Raw genomic sequence first — 18,198 nt, forward strand, 5'->3', positions numbered from 1 at the left:
GTGTAGTAGTATGAGTTGTAAGCATATATTGTACAATGGTTTATAGGTTTTGGAGTCTCGGTTCGTAGTTTTGGAGATCGTAGAGTTCGTAGTTGGAATTCGGGTAAGGTAAGGGGATTTAGTTTATATCAGTTACTTTTTGAAATCAAGATTGGTGAGCTTGTAGACTACGATCGTATGTATGTTTTGACTGCTTATTTGGGAAAATCTATTGGGTAAAATACTAGATTTTCAAGTTACAGTTTTCGAGAAAATTTGGGGATTTCGGGTATCATCTCTGCTTTGTTTATAAAACTGGTTGTTTTGTTTAAACTGTATTATTGAGATGATTGTTATCCATATTTGTATAAAACTGTATGCTTGAATTGGAAAACGATATGATCTGCCGTAAACCAAATGAGTGTGGAATATATGGTTGTATGTAATTGTTCCAGGTATTTGTAAAATAGCTATGTGGTGGCTAATTATCGTATGCTGATGAGTATAGGAACGTGAGTTCCAAAATGATTCCAAGTTTTGTGAAATCAGCTATGTGGCGGCTAATCACTGTACGCTGAAACAGTTATGTGGCGGCTAAATAACATACGCTGCGCCATGTACCGGTTCATTACCATGGGCGAGAGTGTCCGGCTCTATATTCGAGGGTGTGAAATCACCAGTGTGTTTCGGCTAGTCATCGAAGGGTTTCAGCTACACCGTATTGGCAACGTAATCGCTGTGAGGCTCCGGTCTTCGCAAGGTAGTTGCGTATTAGTGTGACTACATTGACCGTATGTTTGGGTATCGTATGTATTAGAATGGATTTGTGAAAATACTATAACTGTATGGAAATGTTTTCGAACTGTATCGTATTGTAGTTTTACGTTAAATAACACTGGTATACCACACACTAATATAACCTATTTTCTTCCTTACTGAGAGGTGTCTCACCCCGAATGTATATACAAATGTTTTCAGGTCCTTCGGGTAGCCGAAACTAGCATCATAGCATCCAGAAGCGGGGGTGTCGTTTAGCTACATTTAGTGCTTGAGTAGGTACGAGTTTTTTAACCGGGTTGTCATGATGGTTTTTGTAGACACCCGGAGTATGTATTGTAATTATGGGATTGTATATCTTAGTGTTGTATGGGTTTGTATATCCTAGTGTTGTATAAACTCTGGTATGGTATGATATATGTATAGGTGAAACATTTTTCGCTGCGTATTTGATGAGTATTCATGTATATGTGTATGGGTATAGGGCATCCGTATACCCCACGGGGTCGGACCCTCTTATTGTATTGTATCATGTATGTTTTAATTGATACAGAGACATGTTAGGTTACTATTTTCACACTTGGGACCCATCTGCGGGTTCAAGGCGTGACAATACAAATATGACAATCAGTTCGTGAGAGTGTAAGCAATAGGATCTTTGTGTCAAAATAATAGTCTCAATCACAGTGCAGCAACAAAGATCTTCAGCACACAAGCAAATATCTCAAAATATATTTCTTAAAAAATAAGCACACGAGATATTTGGAAGATGGTTTGCAAAATATTATTTCACAAACAAAACGCAATACGAACTCTTGAGTATTGCAATGAATATGCAAAACTCAAAAGCTCAAGGAAGTTTTCCTATGGAAGACTTATTTACGAAGCCCCCTATGAGAACTTGAAGCTTACTCTCTATGAAAAATGAATCTCAATCAGAACAAATAAGAAAGAGTTTAAGTTTGGTGAGATAAACACAAGAAAACTCTTACAAAGAAGTATTTTCAATATAAATGAGTAAGAGAGTAGTATATGGCCTGAATATAAGATTTTGGATTTTTGAAAATCAAAGGATATTTGCTAATTATAATTGCTAATCTCATGCTAATTTTTGTAAATAAGGGGGTATATATAGACACCCTTGAATTTTTTACCATTTGGGAACTGTTTGTCATTTTTGGAATGTTTAAATGAGGCTAATTAAAAAATAACAGTGTTTTAACCTTGGTAATTTCAGATAACCCGAGAGGACCGGTCGACCAAACTTAAGGTTCGGTTGACCGAGTGTTTGGGTTCGGTCGACCGGGAGAATTTTAAACTAGAAAGATGGTTGAGCATACTTGAGGGTTTCAAAGGTGATTTTCCAAATCCGCACGATTCGATCGACCAAATCATTTTGAACTAAGAGGTTCGGTCAACTGAGCAGTTGGCATTTCCCATGTGGGGGTTCGGTTGACTAGGGCGTTGCCCATATAATCTTGGTTGGTCGACCGGGAGATCAATATGTTGACTCGGTGGGGGTTTAGTCGATCGAAGAGTTCTGCGTGTAGAAGATTGGTCGACCGAACATGCTCTTTTGTGCATTTCAGTCTTTTTCTTCTTATAAAGTTACCTCTATTCACATGATAATCAACACTAAGATTATGGGGACCATTTTCATGCAATATTGTGAGTCCTATGGTCGATCTAAGGCCTTTGAGCATATACCCTAAAAATCTGGTGTCGGTCAACCAAGGGTGATCCCTCATCTATGGTCTTGAACTTATCTATCCTTCCATGCAGGTAAGAGATTAATTATTACAGACCCTTGAACTTAAATTATTACAGACCCAATAAAATTACAACAAATGATATATATATATATATATATATATATGTGTGTGTGTGTGTGTGTGTGTGTGTGTGTGTGTGCGGGGTCTTCATAATTCTTCAAGTTGCTGCATGCTATCAATGTGATCGAGTTAGTATGATCCTGCACACAAACTTGAAAGTCATCAAATAAAAAGAGTATTTGTCATTATCAAAATCGAGTATGACCCATAGGGTCAATATTCTGCCTCCAAGATTTTCTTTCACTCCAGATGACACCCTCAAAACACAAAAATTCTATGAATTTATCCTAGTAGACTTAGATTCCATAACCTTAAAGAAAGCATTTCAATAAAGACGATCCAAATTGGATTGACTTTTGTACCGTTAGGATTGAGAAAATTCTCAGTCCCATTGATTGGAATATGTTAATGGTTAAACAAAAGTCATTCTCAATACCTTTCAATCCCCAAGGATATTCTTATTACGATTATCAGAAAGGCTGGTATAATGCTTTCTATCTTCATAATTTTAATCATTCTTGGTTTTTTTTATTTCAAAAATATTTTCAAAAAAACCATTCCAAATTGGTTTTTAGAATGGTGGATCTACTTTGGAAGTACTGGGTAGATTCTCCCAGAGTTTGCAAAACCAGGTTTTCAACTATTTCAACAAGCTATGGAATTTAAAGACAGTGCCCTTGCTACTTTCAAATATTTTTCGTAGCTTAATGTTCCATGGATTGTTTGTTGGGATTTCATAAAAGTTCAAGACCACTGCTTTGTTCCCTCTCTTGCAAGGCAATTCAAGATCAAGCAGTGGAGCAATTTCAATGCGGAGAGGCTCCATTTGAATAATGTCAAAAATTGGATCAATCAGGTTAAAGGTTTGGCAGGTTCAGGTTCTTCAAAGAAGCGGTCTGATTTTTTAACCAGACACAACCTTTTTATTGCAAAGCTTGCGGCCACAGAATTAGACGAAGAAAGCACAAGAATTTTGGATGAATTCAAAAAATCAAGTCCTAAAAAAACTCATTCCTCTCCAGCAGTGAATGACCCGTTTTCAAGACTCTCAGGATCCATATGATTTAGATATCAATCTAGATTTGTTTGGGTAATACAATTCAAATTTTACAGGTAAATTATTAAGTGGGCCCCAACCATTCTCGTTGTCAACTATTACTCAACTTTTGATAAAGGAGATTCTCCTTTATCGACATCTTCAAAAGTTTCGATCTAGCTTCAACCACGTCAAAAGTTTGGATAAGATTATCATCTTACCAAACTCTTTCAATTATTTGCTTTTAACACGCGAGAATCTTTCCTGCTTTTTTCTTATATAAATTGTAATAAACTTTTTTAAGTTTTAAAGTTTGTTCTATCCTTTATTTACTTCTATTTATTTATTTATTTATTTGTTCATAAAGAGTTGAAGATTAGTTAAGATTTATAACAATTACTATTGATGTACCAACTTTAAGATTAAAAAAAAATAGTCTGACAAACTTGAAAATTTCAACAAATATGACAATTTTAAAAAGTTTATAACATAACTCAGATCATCATATGTAGATGCAACTCTCCTAAAATCATAGTAGATCACTTCCGAAACTTCTATATGATTTTAAAGGTTCATCTTCAAATAATAAACTTGGAGGTGTTGGTCTTTTGTAATAAGTTCTAGCACTTTTGTTTTTCCAAGAATTATTGTTTATTTTATTTATCTCAAAGTTACTTTCTTCTCTAAAACTTTTTTCTAGATCATGAATAACTTTTTCTTTTGTTAAAGTATTAACGTTTTTATGTTTTTTAAGAAGTTTTTCAATTTTTTTAGTGATTCGATCATTTTGAGATTCAAAACTAAAATTAATGTCAGATAATGAGAAAATGCTTGAATATTGGTTCTTTCTTTTTTACTTTTACTTGTTTCTCCTTTTTCAAAGACACTATTATTTTTAATCTCTAATGATCCTTCTAAAATATTTTCAATTCTTGTAGATTGATTTGCAATAGATTGAAGTATTTGATTTGTATAATTGTTAGTCTTGGTGCAATCCCAAGAGGAAGGGTGAATTGGGTATTTAAAATTTTGTCATAAGTTCAACTAATCTAACAATCAGTATTACACAAACCTAGAGTCTTTTTATGTAATCGTACACCCAATCAAATATTCAAACAATAAACATAAACATACATGTGCAAAAAGTAAATTGCGAAAAATAAAATTAACACCAGATATATTATCTGGGTTCGGCCAATAATGCCTACGTCCCCGCCTTAGCTCACAAGTACAAGGATTTCACTAATGCTCACTTAACGAGTGGAGCGGCACCAGTTGCAACCAGGTCAATTAATGAGGTTGACCTCAACCTACAACTACACATTACCAAGATGGTGCACCTACTTTTCCTAACCGGGTCTAAGCCAATTTAGGACTATTCAATAAGGCTAGCCTCCCTCTTTAGGCCCACGCCTAGAATACAACAGATATAAAAATTTGCATACACGGAAATATGCTTCTACACAAGCAGATATGTACTACAATACAACACAGTATAATCAATGCATACCAATGATGTAAGAATTATAAGTTCAGTGATGTATGTGTGCAATCAACACTCAAAATAATGTCTATATTCAATCTAGCACAAGAATGTATAATCTAAACAGTCTTTGAAACAAATAATCAATGTAAATCAATGACTTCAAGTTTCAAAGTATTTTAACAAGATTATTCAAAATATCTCAAATATGATTTTCTCACAAATAATAACTCAAGAGATATTTAAGAATATGTAAGCTTGTGAAAAATATTTTTGCAAATCAAAAACACATAAACTTGATGAGTTTTGTAATGATGATGCAAAGACTCACTAGTTATGAAGATTTTTCCTACGCAAAGATTTATTAGATAAAATCGGGGGGAAAATCTTTGCTTAACCCCCAAAAGAAAATTACATGCACAAAAACAAGTGAGGATTTCTAACAATATAGAATAATCAATAAAACACTCATAATGCTATATTTCTCAAAGGAATGGAAGTATTTGAGTGTATGAGATTGGTATAAGGAAATAAGGCTATCAAAAATTCAGAGGAAATTTTGCTAATTAAAATCCCTAATCACTCTCTAATCCAAGCAAATGAGCCCCTATATATAGAGAATGACTAAATTTTGATCGTTTGGGACATAGAGGTAATTATTAAAAATATTTTAAAACTGCTTAATGAAATTAATCCTATTTAACCTTTCTTAACTGCGTTAAAAAAATAAAAAAACCTGAGAGTTTCTAGTACTCGATTCATTGTTCGGTCGCCCGAACAGACACACTCAGATTAGTTATTTTTGAAGTTCGGGTGTCCGAATATTGGCTCGGTTTGCTGAACCGAGATGATTCTCCAAAAGTCCGCAATTCGACTGCTCAGTCCTAAGTTCGGTAGCCCAAGACAATTTTGAATGTTAAAGTTCGAGTTGCCGACTTTGTGGGAAAAGTCAGAATTGTAGTTCAGTGGCCCAAGAACGCTACGATCATTTTTAGTTCGGTCACCCGAAACTAAGTCAACTTTCTGACTGGTCAAAGGTTCGGTCGGCTGATGTGTTTTGAACACTAGAGGTTCGATCACCCGAAGCCTCACTAATTTTGCCCTTTAAGTCTTGATTTAATTCAATTTATTCTCCTAATATTGTATGTGATATTGGGGACTAACCTAAGTGTAAGTGTAAAGACATAGGGTCTCTTTAAGGTCTAGGCTTTTCAATTAAGCCTAAAAACCTTGCGTCGGTCGACCTTCAGTCGACCTAAGTCTTGTCTAAGGTCATTCGAGCTTATAGTTCTTACCATGCATGATATGCATTAATATTATAGACCTTTCCTATTTTAGACTCGAAATGGACATAATGTAAATTACAATAAATGAGTTTTCAAAGTCTTTAGTTTTCAAGTCTTCACATGCCATTAAGTGATCTTACTAATATAAGTCTACATACAAATTTGAAAAACATTAAATACTGAATTATTTGTCATAATCAAAACAGGATATGACTTATAAGGTAAATACTAATTATTTTGACTAATTATTACATTACTCATATCATCATATGTAGATGCAACTCTCCTAAAATCATAGTAGATATAACATTGTTAGGTTTGTCCATTGTTGGTACAATCATAAAAATATGTCTCTTTTGTATTATAATATCTTTTTACTTGCGACATATGATAACCATCTTACATGTGCAAAAATATCTTTAAATATCCTTTCATACTTTCAAACAATTTATTAACCCTTTTGTTTTAAAAATCTAAGCTCTATTGAGAATTATAAAAACATAATACCCTAAATTTTTTTTCTATTTAGAAAAAGAAAAGAAAAGAAAAGATGAGAAATGAAATGAAAATATTTTTCATTGCATTTTCATATAAAATATGATTTAAATAAAATTTTGTTTAAATATAATTGAAAACTTTAAAAAATTAAATATTACAACATAAAATCAAATTTTCATGTAATTATGTTGTGTATTTATTTTTTATTTTTTAATTTTTTCTCAATAACCTAACATAAAATGGTATTTGGTAAAATGAAGTGCTGGACATTCATTTCTCGAATAAAGAATCATACTCTAAGTTAATGACCTAAATTCTTTTATATCATATATAGTTTTTTTAAATATATATTTTAAAAATATTCACATAAAAATTTAGAATTCAATTTTAATTGGGAAAAATTGACCATTTTTACGTTAAGCTGTTGTATTTTTTCCGTGGTTTTTCGTATGGTAAGCGCTAGCTGGTGACGTTGGTCTATAAAAGCACCCCAAACCCTCACCGCACTTCCAATCCGTCATATATATCTAGGGTTTCTCTTTTCTCTCTCTGTCTCTGTCTCTCTCACGCACACATTCGGGGATTTGCAGAGCTGAGACTTGCGCAGCAAGGCCACCGGGGCAATGGCTGAAGAGGTTCAGTACGCGTCAAGCACAGACACCACCACCGCAACCAACAAGCGCAAGTATGAGGACCAAGCGACGCCGCCTCCGCCGCCCTCATCCGGTCCGCGCAGGCCCACTGGCTTCTCTGCTCCGATCACGTCGGCGTCGCCGGAATCCGGCCAGACTCCGCTGACCTACAACAGCGTGCCGCCGCCGATGGACGAGATCCAGCTCGCCAAGCAGCGGGCACAGGAAATTGCCGCTCGCCTCTTCAACAACGCCGATCCGAAGCGTCCTCGCGTTGAGAATGGTGCTTCTTTTGATTCGAACGGTAAGGGATATTGCCACCTACACCTGTTTAATATCCTCACCTCTCTCTCTCTCTCTCCAAGTGTTTTATGTTTGTTTGATTTGTTTTGGGCTATTTATATGCTGTACAACACACATATACGCACACTTTCCCTCTCTTTTCCTTTGAGTCGGCTGATGGTTGTTTTGTGCGTTCTGAGGCTTTGGATCTCTGCTTTGTCTTCAGTGCACGCGCGTACTAATTTTCTTTGCCATGCTCTCTATACAGGGATTGGTTGTTTGTTTCATAGTTTAGGTGTGTATTGTCTCTGTTTGGTTGGATTATTTTTTTCCTCTTTATGGTCCATGATATTTCGGTCTTCTGCTGTTCATATTCCATTACGTTGGTCAATGGAAAAAGCATCCCTCTAATGGTTTCTTGGATAAATTGGTTTCTGTTGAGCACTTTTATTATTGGGTCTGTTGATTATGCTTAAGTTGATTCTTTAGGCAGTATATATGATTAGTAGTATGTCCTCAGTTATGTTTTTCTTTCACCTGTTAGTTTTCTTGGGTTTTTTTTTTTCAATATTTTGTTAAATTTTCCTCTTTCTTTATACCAGCTTTATTTTGAGATTAATGTGGATATGTATAATTATTTGGAAGCAAAATCTAATTTCAACTGCTTATTTGGATTGAATGCAGATCAGAAGCCTCTGTTTTCTAATACCCAACTTGGCTCAACACCTGCAGCCATACCAGTTTCTTATGGTTTCCAGGGTACAAGCAAAAAAATTGATATTCCAAATGGGAGGGTTGGTGTTATAATTGGTAAAGGTGGAGAGACTATCAAATATCTCCAGCTGCAATCTGGAGCGAAGATTCAGGTCACTAGGGATATGGATGCGGACCCAAATTCCCCAACCAGGTTGGTGGAGCTGATGGGTACTCCAGATCAAATTTCTAAGGCAGAACAGCTAATAAATGATGTTCTTGCTGAGGTAGTGTGATGCCTTTGAGATACAAATGCTGTAATAAATTATTTTTTGGTGCTTTTCAGCCTAGTCATGTTAATTAAGCTGTATATAAAAAAAAAACAATCTTTAATTTGCATCAAAGATAAGTAATTTTAATTGGTTATGATTGTTTTTCCTTTGTTCTGCTGAATGATTGACCAGGCTGAAGCTGGAGGTTCTGGCATTGTGTCTAGAAGGTTGACGGGACAAGCTGGTTCTGATCAGTTTGTGATGAAAGTCCCTAACAACAAGGTTTACTATAGTTTTTGTTTTTGGTTTTTGTGCAGAGTTCATCCATCATTGCCAGGGATAGTCCCTGATTTTGTGACTTTTGCTTGCTTTCCAGGTTGGTCTGATAATTGGTAAAGGAGGTGAAACGATAAAAAATATGCAAGCTAGGTCTGGAGCTCGAATTCAGGTGTCATTCAATCTTCCACTCTTTTGTTAGTGACAGGCATTTGGTTTTAGTTGCTTGACATGGGTATGTTTTTGTGTGTTTCTAGTTGATAGGTCTGGAACAAAGTGTTGTCTTAGTTTGTGATTGTTATTGTATTAGATAGACAATTCATGAGCATATTTCCTCTATTGTCATGTCCAGGTGATACCATTGCACTTGCCTCCTGGTGATACGTCGGCAGAAAGAACATTACAGATAGATGGCACCAGTGATCAAATTGAGTCTGCAAAACAGTTGGTTGATGAAGTCATCAGTGAGGTATTTTGATTGTTGTTATTTTGCTGATCTGAACCTCTTTGCTTCATTTAATAAGATATTATTTATCAATTTTATTTGAGTTAATATCCGGAAATGTGAATATTGGTCGCTCTGGATCAAGTAATCTTGAGCTACCTTTGCCATTGGAGATTTCTTGTTTCTTTATCTTGTGTTGTTAGCAGTCTGTTACTACTTGTGATTATGCTAGTACATTGCAATTAAAGTAGGTGCAATTTTCTTAAGGAACTTTGTCTTTAGATTCCCTTTAAGGATGGCGGTAGTTCTTTTTCTATTTTTTTTTTGTTTTTTTAATTTTCTTCTACTGCTTTTTATGCCTTGTGAGTTGTATTATGTTTTAATATCCTCATTGTGCCAGTATATTATGTTGTAATATCCTGTGTGCCTTCAATGAACAAGTACTATTATGTTCTTCAGTTGCAGGTCCTTGGTGACAAATGCTCTTACAGTGGCCTCTACATTTTTCACCCTGATTGTGTCTATTGTTGGATTGTAAAATTATTTTGTTTGCATCCTTTTATCATAAGTCAGTGTTATATATAAGCATTTATCCACCTTTAGTTCCATTTGTGGGAGTTGAGATTAAGTGGTGGTGTTGCCTTTTGTGCTTTTTAATTTTTTTTATAATTATTTTGAGCTTCATGTTCTAATCAACTTCTGCTGTGTAATTTTCCTGCGTTATGTTATTTCAGTGGGCTGATTTTGATTTATTTTTTTTCAAATGTTTCTAAAATATCGTGATAATATGGGAAGGTAGGTTTGACTTATTAAAGCAACTCAACATTTTTGAAAGTAAGTTTTCCTAACTTATTTTTTTATTTCTATCTTTTCATGTAAGATCTATATTAAAGTTTACTTTTTCTTCATTAAATTATTATGTGTGCTATTCCCGTTGGTTTTTGATCCATTAGTGGAGTTATGCCTAGGGCTGAGCATTCGGTCGGTTCGGTGAATTCGGTTAGGTGAATTCGGTTAATTAACCGAATTAACAAAACAAAAAAATTTCTGTTAATTAACCAAATTAACCAAAAAATTTCGGTTAATTGACCGAATTAACTGAAAAATTTTGGTTATAAAATCTCATTAACTGAACTAACCGAAATTTTATATTTAACTGAACTCAAAACCAACCAAACCGAATTTTGGTTAAATCGATTAACCAATTTTAACCGATTTAATATTTTAATATATATATATATATATATAAAATATAGATTTTTAATATGTATTGAATATAAATAATATATATATATATTAAAATATAGATTTTTAATATGTATTGAATATAAATAATATATATACAATTTTAATGTATATATATATAAAATAAATAAAATTTTAATATATATAAGATATAGAATATTTAAATATATAATATATAATATATAATTATTTATTATTAATTTTTACTATTTGGTTAATTTGGTTAACTGAATTAACCAAACCCAAAAACTGAAAATTGAAAAACGAAATTCAACTTAATGAAAACCGAATCGAACCAAATAAATTTTTAACTGAATCGAATCGACCGAATTTATTAGGTTAATTTGGTTTTAACCGAATTATGCTCAACCCTAGTTATGCCTGTTTTATCTTCATTTTTGATCGAAAAAGAAGAGAATTAAAGAGCCTGTTTTATCTTGATCTGTAATGCATACATTTTCATTACTCTCTTATTTATTTTGTTTTTCCTGGTTCTTGGTATTTTTGGATACTTCTGCTTGAGGGTTTATGTGGATTTCACCATCATTGTCATCTGTATTTTCCTATTTTCTACCATTGAAAGAGGCTGCATTCACAGAGTTTCTTTCTTCAATCTTCACTATCAATTGGTTTGCACTGCACTCTGATATTGTAGGTTTCTTTTGATCTAGTTATAGTAATGAAATCACTGTTTTATCTGCAATACTCCTCTGCTCCACTATTTTCTTGTGTTATGAAAGAAGCAAGTAAAATCTCCCTTCTAATTTTACTGTGCAGAGTTCTGTTATCTCTGGTTTTTTCTTATATTCTTCCTGGTTAGTTTTAATGCTCTGCTGACAAGGAGTTGTGCTTTTTGTCTTTCCATTTCTCAAGTGCGTGGTCTGATATTTTTGCAGTAGATTGGTTTTGCACATGTCATCATCTATTGTTCTTCGTACACTTATTCGACATGTAAAAGGTTATGCACATGTTATCAGCTATTGTTCCTCGTACACTTATTCAACATGTTAATTCTTGAAGATTGTGGTCATCTTTTTCTTGATAATCCTGTTGACGTGCACGTTTGCCTGGTTTAGTACCAAATAGAACCTGGATGTCAAGAACTTGCACTGTTACATATTTGTCAGATCTATTACATATAAAGCTGTAACTTTATGTAGGTCATGAAGGTGCAAGATCATTTGAATCATCAACTGAGTTTATATAATGGTTGAGGTGGATGGGTGAATATATAGGCTGGGGTTGGTTAGCAGTCAAATTCTGCAGTTTGAATTCTGAAGCATAATGAAGGGTGATAATTATCTCTTTTGACTGCCTAGGATCTTGCTATTTATTGGATTGTATGGTTTTGTGAGGCAGGTTTTGCACATTTTTTAGGCAATGTTAAAGCATCCTTATTTGCAATTATTCTTGGTAAATGCCCAAGTGAATAATCTTCTGGGACTGTTGGAATTTTCTGGCCTCAAATGTGCTTATAAATTGTCTATAATATGACTGATTCTGTTATTGGGAAATATTGTAGGGTTAGTGTTTGGATTTTTGTTGACACCAACATGGGATCCAATATATAGGTTGGGGTTGGTTAGCAATCAAATTCTGCAGTTTGAATTCTGAAGCATAATGAAGGGTGATAATTATCTCTTTTGACTGCCTAGGATCTTGCTATTTATTGGATTGTATGGTTTTGTGAGGCAAGTTTTGCACATTTTTTAGGCAATGTTAAAGCATCCTTATTTGCAATTATTCTTGGTAAATGTCCAAGTGAATAATCTTCTGGGACTTTTGGAATTTTCTGGCCTCAAATGTGCTTATAAATTGTCTATAATATGACTGATTCTGTTATTGGGAAATATTGTAGGGTTAGTGTTTGGATTTTTGTTGACACCAACATGGGATCCTTGTGTTGGTGTTTCTTCAGCATGGCCCTGGTATGGTTCTAAATCCCATTTTCTGATAGTAAACTGATATTATGGAGAGAAGTTGCAAGGCTTTTTGTTGGAGTTATAAGGATATTAGGGTTGCTATTCAAGAATGGACCATGGGCATTGAGGTTAATTGCCATATAGTTGTCTGTTATTGGAATATAATTCCTAATTTGTTCTTGCTTTGTATATAATGAAAAGTGATTGCCATCCGAAAATTTAAGTTTCGTTTCCTTACATATTCCTATGAGAATTATTCCTGTGGTTTGGTTTTGTGTTGACTTTGGAGGGGGAATTAGTATTCTTGTCACGTTTTTTAATTGGTTGGGTTACTTCGTAAAGTGTTTCTTGATCCCTCCCCCCCCCCCCCCCCCCCCGCGGGGGTGGCCTTTATTCTTCTAGATGCTGTTCTCCATCATGTGAATAAACTGAGGGTGTTGAGCTTGTTAAATTATCACATTTAAATAATGTATTCTTGGGAGTTTGCACTCCAGAAAATTTTAATTGGAATTGATAATGGAAGTACACGATCCTCTTAGTCTTACTTTTTTCCGTGTCACTATGCTACCCTTATTTCATTGAATGTCATTGTATCCCAGCAGAGTTAGTGTCAGAGCTACAAAGGTATTGAAACTTCATTGCCACATTTGGTATCTCACTTGAATTCTTTTGCTTCACTTGTTATGTTATTTGTTTACCCTACATATATTTTTGTTGCTACTTAGGTAGTTCTGGATCAGTATCATGGTTATATCCAATGTTTTAATTATTTGGTGATGTCAGAAGGTTGTAGTGGAAGTAATTGCTTCACACTTCCCTAGGTTTTCTTGTAAGCCTCTTTATTTGCAATCTTTCATTGTGTCTGTCTCTGTTTATACAGAAGCTGTGTGGGATTATGAGGTCATTTGTGAAAATATTCAATATGGGATCTTAGGAAAGTTGAGATAGATTATAAGTTTCATCAATTAATTTCTCAATTAATTTCTTGGAAATCAATACTTGAAGTAAATTTTCTTATATTTATATATGCACACAACAGTTGTTCCTTGGATACAAGTTGGATATTGGTGAAGGCATCGAGGAAATATTGTCAATTTGAACATATATACTGCTCTCTATATGGTTATAACCTTGTGTGGCAGTGCTAGTATGTTGGATTCCTCCTGCCCTTACACTATGCATCGATTGGATATTTGGAAATATAAAATATCATATTACCCTTGATTATTTAATTTTTGCCACTGTCATTGTGGCTTGTATACCCTCTCTTTGCTATATGTAAAATCTTGTATAGATTTTGCCATTTCTTTTGTACCCATTCACCTCGAATAGGGAGAGGATGGGCTTCTGCTGGAGTAACTCAATAATTCCACCAGCCATTACGGTATGTAGGCGCCTAATCCCCTTTTAATACGAGTATGCAATGTGCTGATCCTTGTATTGACATGATGGATTTCTACAGTTATATGTGCTTTATGCTCTATGTTAGATGTATTGTTCCAATTGTTTGTACACATCCCGCCTTTATATTTGTGGTCATGAAAAAGGTTACCTTGGTTCATATGAGGAAACAATTTTGTGCAGAATCGAGTTAGGAATCCAGCAATGGCTGGAGGATATACTCCACAAGGTTACCAAGCGCGACCTCCAACAAGCTGGGGCCCACCTGCTCCTGCTCCAATGCAGCAACCTGGTTATGGCTATATGCAACCAGGAGCATATCCTGGTCAGGCACCTCAGTATAACATGTCTCAGCCACCTTATGCTGGCTATCCTCAACCTGCATCTGGTGGATACTCCTCAAGTTGGGACCAGACAACTGTCCCACCAAGTCAGCAAACTACTGCAGGAAGTGGTTATGATTATTACAGCCAACAGCCTTCCTCACAGCAACAGCAAGGCCAGGGTGGCCAGGCTCCGTCAGATAACTCCGGCTACAATTACAGCCAGACGCCAGCTTCTGGTTACCCACAAGGGCAAGGTTATCCACAAGATGGCTATGGTGGTGGGTATCAAGCACCTGCTCAGCCTGGTTATGGTCAGCCAAATCCTGTTCCAGGATATGATCAGCAGCAGCAAGGTTATAATTCTACCACTGCTTATGGTATGACCAACCCAAGTCAGGAGGCGCAGAACGCCGCCTATGGAGCTCAAGGTGAGAATGCTCAAGCACCTCCACCTACTCAGCCTCCTGCGTTGGGCCAGCAAGGATACAATGCCACTCAGCCTAGTCCAAATCCTGCGACGTATCCCTCTCAGGGAGCTACTCCTCAACAAGGATATGGGATGCCTCCTACTTCTCAAGCAGGTTATGGAAGCCAGCCTATGGCACAGTCTGCTTATGGACCTGGCTATGGTCTACCCCAGGCTCAGAAGCCTCCAACAACTCAGCCAGTCTATGGTCAAGCCCAACAGTCGCCTAGCGCGCAAGGAGGTGGATATGTCCAGCCGGCCCCTGCACAACCTGGGTATCCTCATTCACAGCCGCCACCTACCCAGCCTGGCTATTCTCAGCCAGATTCTTCTGCCCAGCGGGCTCCACCATCCAACTTTGGTACTGCAGCAACTCAGCCTGGGTACGGTCCGCCACCTTATGGGGCACCACCAGCATCTCAGCCGCCTTATGGTCAGCAGCTTCCATACAACAGTTCTTATGGTGGGGGTGGGGCTGGTTATACACAGCCTCCTGGGTATTCTGGTGATGGCAATGCAGGCCCTGCTTCTCAGGCTGCTCAACAGAGTGGAGTTGCAAAAGCCTCACCCCAGAGTTGATCCACATGTTGGATTAAAACTGGTAAATTTTAAAATTTCTAGACAGATATCAGTTCCTGTAGAGAATGATGAATTCGGGTATTATGTGTTTGGTTAGGTATAGTAAAGTTGGTTGTCTTCAGATTATGACGATGGTGATGCCACTAGTGGATGGCTGGATTTTATGTTCCAATGTTTTTTGAGATTTCAGGTCAAGGGATGTATGTTTAAATATTAGTTTATGGTGGTGTGTTCAATCTGTATTTGCTTACCTTTTCTTCCTTCTTATCTTCCTACAGTCTAAATCTTCCTCACCTTTATTTGGTCATTTGCCGCGGCAGGATGACATCTTGTGGTGTTTTTTCTTTCACACACTGATGCGCAATCGCTTGGCTGATGACCTTCAGTGTGCAGATATGAACGCAAATAGATGATACAATGGCTCTTTTCCTCTTAAGAGACCTAATGATCTGCAGAAAATCTGTGTGGTGGTAGAGATTTTGTTTTTGGATGTTTGATATTTTATGGAGGCTTCATATAAACACTAATGAAAAGTCGCAAGACTTTTATCATACATTTTTATACAGACAAGGACAGACTATAAATGCCAGAGGGATCATTCGCCTAAAAGTATTTTGAAAAATCAAGTGGGATTAGGAGCACCCTGAAAGCTTCTGCTCCACTTATTTTCAGCATTGCTCTTTGACACAGCCTGGGTAAACCAGAAAGAAATAACGGTCCTGCAAGAATCAGGTGGGTTCTAAGTAATTCCTCAATCGACTGCAGTTCAAATTTTAAATCAATCTCTTCCAAAGTCTCCTCATAGTAAGCAGGAAAAGCGGACTCTTCTGGTGTTTCATCGAGGGAGAGTTCTATGTGGGAACATATTCAGGCCCTGTAACTAGGATTAATATAAAGGTCCAGAGCCCAACCAACCACCCAAAGTGCCTAAACACAACCAATCAATAAATTTCTACAAATGCTTTTTCAATGCAACAAAGAAGATTTGAACCTCCATCTCTCTAAAGGAGATTGGGGAGGTAAGCCGCTGGCTCATAGGCCAGGGTGGGATATCTGCTGATATGCTGTTGGCTCAGTTGCTGAGGAAGCTCTCGGGGCAAAATTACCAATTCCTTCCAGATGGGTGGACTGTGATTGAGATAATGAAAAATCATTTCCAAGTTTTTGGGTGATCATAGTATATTATGCGTATCTGTAGTCCTTGGATTTTTAAAGTGTACAAAGAAATGCGTCCAATCATATTTGAATCGGACTGGTTCCAAAAATCTGTAGGTATTTTGAATTGTTTGTTGTTATGGACTGAGGAAGTACTACTGAACCTATTACAATATTACACTTTGGAACGTTAGTGTGCAGATATGAATGCAGAATTTCTCCTATTTGAGACCTTATCTGCCGCGGAAAATTGGCATGGCATTAGATATTTTGTTTACGATTGCGTGGTATTTTATTGAAGCTTCATTCGATAGTAATCATCCTCGAAGAAATTAACAGAAAAATGGTCGATGAGTGGTGGAATTTAATTTACCCTATCAAGATGTGATAAGAATTTGTTGAAATATTTGAAATTATTGAAATGAAAATAATTCTATGGATCCGTTTGAATATTTGAGGGTTACGAAATTTTATTCAAAGTATTTTGTCCTTGAGTCTAAAAATTATGACGTTTAAAGTCCCAAAAAGCTGAAAATATGTACTTTGTGGGATGGATTTTAGTGGGGGAGAATCAGAGCCCTTCTAGAGGAGTTTGGATTTTCTTCCCCCTTTTTTTTTTTTTTTTTGTAAAAAAAAATACAAGTTGGGTGTAATATGCTTGATAATTAACTTTTCCAATACTTTTAAAATCTAATTTTTAATTTTTTTTTATAAAAAATTTAAGGTTATGAATTTGAAGATTTTAGAAGTCACAAACTACTTTCCCATCAAATTGTTCTATTGTATTGTTATCTTTAATTTTCTTTTTCAAATTTTATAAAACTATCAACATTAATTACATTTTTTTAAAAAAATAAATAATTATTTTAAATACTTTTTTGTGCATTATAACTTCTTTATCAATACTTAGGATCAGTGTTTTTTTTTTTTTTTTTCTTTTTTTCTAAAAAAACATTTTTTTTATAGGGGGACCAAATATTTTAAAAAACAATATCAATAACCTCTTTTTCATCAATCTCTTTTTTGAAAAATCTTTTAAAAATTCATAAGTTCTACAACTATTTTTTAAAAAAAAAAAGGAAATCAATACTTAGGATATGTTTTTTTTTTTTTTTAAACATCTTTTTTACAGGGAGACCGAATATTTTTAAAAAGTCATAGGTGGTAAAACCAAGTTTTAATCACTAGTTTTTGCATAACTTAGTTTGTAGGTTTAGGTAATAAGCTCATAGAAATGAAGGAGGCTTCAATGTCTTTATTTAGTCATGTAAAATATGATTTTAAAGTGACCAAGATAACCTATAATAGCCGGTCATTGACCAAATATTTATTTTCTGGCATTCAAAAATTTATATATAATTGTAGAAAAAGCATTTTATTATTGATTTTACACCAAACAAAAACAAGATATATATTTAATATAATTCAAAATATTTCTCAATCTACTTAGTTGTAAAAAGAGTGTTTGTTACGGCTTAATACTATTTTCTCTTATATTTATAGTTCTTTTTTTTAAAAAAAAAATTTATATGTAATCTTCAATTTGAAAAATACGAAGACATTAACGTCATTTCAGTAATCTTAACTACCAATTACAAAAAATGGTGAGAATT

General features: G+C 35.1%; 1 protein-coding gene across 1 annotated transcript; it reads left to right on the forward strand.

Annotated features, from left to right (window-relative positions):
• Window positions 1-7,389: 7,389 nt before the first annotated feature.
• On the forward strand, window positions 7,390-15,690 carry LOC131150264 (uncharacterized). Its single transcript, XM_058100874.1, has 6 exons — window positions 7,390-7,827; window positions 8,490-8,785; window positions 8,963-9,052; window positions 9,147-9,218; window positions 9,399-9,515; window positions 14,243-15,690. The coding sequence occupies exons 1-6, from the start codon at window positions 7,515-7,517 to the stop codon at window positions 15,428-15,430; spliced, it is 2,076 nt and encodes a 691-aa protein (XP_057956857.1). The 5' UTR covers window positions 7,390-7,514; the 3' UTR covers window positions 15,431-15,690.
• Window positions 15,691-18,198: the final 2,508 nt, after the last annotated feature.

Source organism: Malania oleifera, chromosome 3, assembly GCF_029873635.1.
Source record: "Malania oleifera isolate guangnan ecotype guangnan chromosome 3, ASM2987363v1, whole genome shotgun sequence".
Lineage (NCBI taxonomy): Eukaryota > Viridiplantae > Streptophyta > Magnoliopsida > Santalales > Ximeniaceae > Malania > Malania oleifera.